The 3,734-nt window shown below is 40.9% G+C and overlaps 1 protein-coding gene across 1 annotated transcript; it reads right to left on the bottom strand.

Moving 5' to 3' along the window:
• Positions 1-1,536: 1,536 nt before the first annotated feature.
• LCE6A (late cornified envelope 6A) lies at positions 1,537-2,991 on the bottom strand. Its single transcript, XM_006895936.1, has 2 exons — positions 2,883-2,991; positions 1,537-1,556 (listed from the first exon to the last, which is right to left on the bottom strand). Exons 1-2 carry the CDS (start codon positions 2,989-2,991, stop codon positions 1,537-1,539), a joined length of 129 nt encoding a protein of 42 aa, XP_006895998.1.
• Positions 2,992-3,734: the final 743 nt, after the last annotated feature.

The raw sequence follows: 3,734 nt of genomic DNA on the forward strand, positions 1-3,734 counted from the left end.
TTGTGGCATTATGGTCTGAAAAGATGGTTTGTATTATTTCTACGTTTTTGAATCTACTGATGCTTGCCTTGTGACCTAGAATTTGATCTATTCTAGAGAATCAGTGAGACTGGTTCAAGATAGGGCAGGGTTCAGAGCTATTACACATAGGGTTGCTATTCAATAATGCTGAAGAATATTGAATATTTTCATAGACCGCCAAAAGAAAGAAAAAAACAACTGTTTGTAAGAAGTGTACCTGCATTGTTCCTTAGTGGCAAAAAAAAATTATATATATATATATATATCACTGAGTGTGTTTTTAGGAGAAATCAATCCTTAGAGAAGGATATCTTTCTTGCTGGGAAAGTAGAGGGTCAGTGAAAGAGAGGAAGACCTTCATGAAAACACAGTGACTACCATGATGGGCTTGAGGATGATGGAGAACATGAGAGTGATGTGGGATAGAGCAAGGCTCAGATCTGTTGTTCATAGGGTCACTGTGAGCCATGGTCAACTTGATGCCACCAAACAACGATGATTAAACTCTTGCAATTGCTGTAAATCTTAATAAGAAGAGATTGTCCATATTTCTTTGATGGAGCACCTGTTGTTGTTATTGTGTGCTGTGAAGTTGACACTAACTCATAGCTTACCCTCTAGAGGGTTTTCAGAGACAGTTAATCACGTGAGAGGAGATTGCCATTTACCTCGGAACAACTGGTAGATTTGAACTGCATACCTTTGTGATGACAGCACAGCTTCTAACCACTAGGCCAGTAGAGTCTCCTATACAACACCTAGTGAATTCAAACTACTGACATTTCTGTTAGCAGCACAACACTCTAAGTGCTATTCCACTTAGTCTCCTCTAAATTACATTAGTTCTTCCTATAATCCAAGCCTGTAGACCTTGGGCTTTGATCCAAACTTGCTTAGAGGTAACAATTTTTTGGTGAAATAAAAACAAAATCCACTGTCTGGCATGAATTCTGACTCCTAGTGACGCTATACGATAATGTAGAATCACCCCATAAGGTTTTCAAGGTTGCAATGTGTTACAGAAGCAGACTGTCATCTCTTTCTCCCACAAAATAGTTGATGGATTTGAATGTTTGACCTTTTGGTTAACAAATAAGATTTGTAGTCACTGAGCCACCATGGCTCCTGTACCCTTGATTTTATCCTGTAAGCCTGATAAACTCAGCAAGTTGAAACTATGTCTAGGAATTAGGATTACAGACTGTCCCAGATCTCACATCTCCAGCCAAATTAAAATTCGCACCATTGGCAAACACTACACTTTCCTGCTTCCACATGTTTGTTTTTGCTGCAACATCTACTTAGAGACTCTTCTTCCACAGTCCACTTCCCACCCTAATACAGCACCAAAGAGCTGGATTAAATACATGCTATTTATACCAGGAGCCTGCCTTTGGTTCCCTCAAGTGAATGTATTCTACTTTTTTGAACTCCCCTTCCAAGGCTTAGAATGCTATTCCTTGATCTGAACTGTGCAAATGAGTCTCTCCCTTCTCCCTGTGACCTTTTGCACTTTCATTCTGTTTCAAGTTTGCCTGTAAACAAACAAACAAAAAAAGTGAAAAGGAATCAAACCAATTTATGTTGAGTCTTGTTCATAGCAACCCAAAATGTGTCAAAGTAGAACTGACCATTAAGGGGATTTCAAGGCTGTCACTTTTGGTGGTACATTTCCAAACTTTGCTTTTCAGAAGCATCTGGGTCAGTTTATCAACTTTTTCAATCACTAAACTTTTTTTTAGTGGTGAAGCACTTAACCGTTTGTCCCTCTCAAAGCCTCCATTGTAAACTGTAAACAAGGTCAGAGGTAAATAAAAATAACCAACTAACCAGGTTAAAATTACACTTGTTCATCCACATGGTTCAATCGAACATATGCATTGCTCGGTCATGAAGCTGGAACAACTGACTCTTCTAGTCATATCTGAAAACACAGAGCCAAGGTTACAGTAAATACTCAATATAAAGTTTATTACACTGAGGTTTTCAACACTAGCATCATGAGATGTCATTGGTTAATGACAATGTTGTTGTTGAGTGCTGTTGAGTTGAACATGACTCATAGTGACACTTTGAACAGAAGATCTGAATACTATTCTATCCTGTGCCATCCTCACACTTTCTGATACACAGGAGCCCATTGCAGCAGTCATTATATCAATCCACATGGTTGAGGGTCATCTTCTCCTTTGCTGACCCTTCCCCCTTCTCAACATCATGTTCTTTTCCAAGGAATTGCCCCTCCTAGCAACATGTCCAAAGTATGTGAGGCGAAGCCTCATCATTCTTGCCTCCAAAGAGCACACTGGCTGCATCATCTCCAAGACATATCTGTTCGTTCTCTTGCCTTTCCATGGACGTTCAGTGCTCTTCTCCAACATCACAGCTCAAAGGCATCAATTCTTTCTCTGTTGAAAACTAAGACATTTCCAAAATATGTTCCTGGATGCGTTAGGGGAAACAAAAGAAGGAATAGGAACATCCATATGAGTTGGTCTCTATGTCTGACTGGAGACACCAAGGACTCTCCGAAGCTGTGGTTTAGAGTAGAGAAGCTTCATTACTGCTGACCTGAAGAGGCACGTGGAAGAGAGGAGCAAAGGGTGACTTAACTTAGTTATCTCAAGTGCTAGATGAAGAAGTATCTCTATCTTCTCTAAGCAAGAGAGGACCTAGGCTTCCAAGGAGAGTTAAGGTGGAAGATGGTGCCTGTGCCCTCTGCTCTGGGCCCCAGTCATCTTAGCATTCCTTCTCTCTGCAGTAGTAGACAGTGCCACCACGGAGGCAGCTGGGCTTCCAGAGAGTCCTCCTAGGGCCGGCTAGGCTCTGAGTTTGGGGTCTTTGGGTGTTAAGACAACAACCTCCTGAATTGGGGCTGCAGCAGGAGGCTTGACCAGGGCCTGAGCACTGGGGAGTGGTGCATTTGGGAGCATCTGGTGGTTCACAAGATCTCTGCTTCTGCTGTGACATTGCTGGACTGAAGGTTGAAGCTGGAAGGAAAAAGAGTAAGCAGTCAGACCAGGGACTCTGGAGGCTTGACTGGTTCTCTTCTCTGTGAGCTGGAGCTTCCTCAAATGGACACTCACATTTATGACCTGCTGAAATCCATAAAAACAACGTGGATCTGAAAGAGCTTAGTCATGTGGGGAATAAATCCTGATAAGAAATCCCAGGAGAGTAAACAACCTTACCCTAAAGAAATCAGAATTGCCACCTAACCAGATATATGCACACTCATGTTTATTGCTGTGTTGTTCACAATAACAAAGAGATAGAAACAATCCAAGTGTCCATCAACAAACAAATGGTATATTCAAACAAATGGTATATTCAACAAACTGTGGTATATTCACACAATGCAATACTATGCAGCAGTGAAAAACAAGGAACTCATAAATATGATACAAAATGGGTGACCCTGGAGGACACTTTGAAGAGTGAAATATCTCAATCACAAAAGGACAAATACTGAATAATGCCACTGTTATAAAACAGAACTGACAAGAGGGGAAGAATAAGAAAAGAAGGGATAAATAATGCGCACACCTTTGAAACAGATAAGGGAAAGAATTGCTTAAAAGGAATATATGATCAGATATTATTTGCATGACCGAAGTCCAGAGTAAGAACTGCATAGTAAAGTGGACTGGGGTGGGGAAATTGTATAACAATGAAAGAATTTTCTTTTCAAAGAGAAAAGCAAACTGGGGGGC

The sequence above is a fragment of the Elephantulus edwardii genome, unplaced genomic scaffold (assembly GCF_000299155.1).
Source record: "Elephantulus edwardii isolate Elephantulus edwardi_28Jun2011 unplaced genomic scaffold, EleEdw1.0 scaffold00176, whole genome shotgun sequence".
In the NCBI taxonomy this organism is placed as follows: domain Eukaryota; kingdom Metazoa; phylum Chordata; class Mammalia; order Macroscelidea; family Macroscelididae; genus Elephantulus; species Elephantulus edwardii.

Coding starts and splice junctions, on each gene's coding strand:
- LCE6A (XM_006895936.1), bottom strand. CDS start 2,991: ATGTCACAGCAGAAGCAGAGATCTTGTGAACCACCAGATGCTCCCAAA. Junction 1,557..2,882: donor CTGCAGCCCCAATTCAGGAG/GTTGTTGTCTTA, acceptor GTTTGTTTACAG/GCAAACTTGAAACAGAATGA.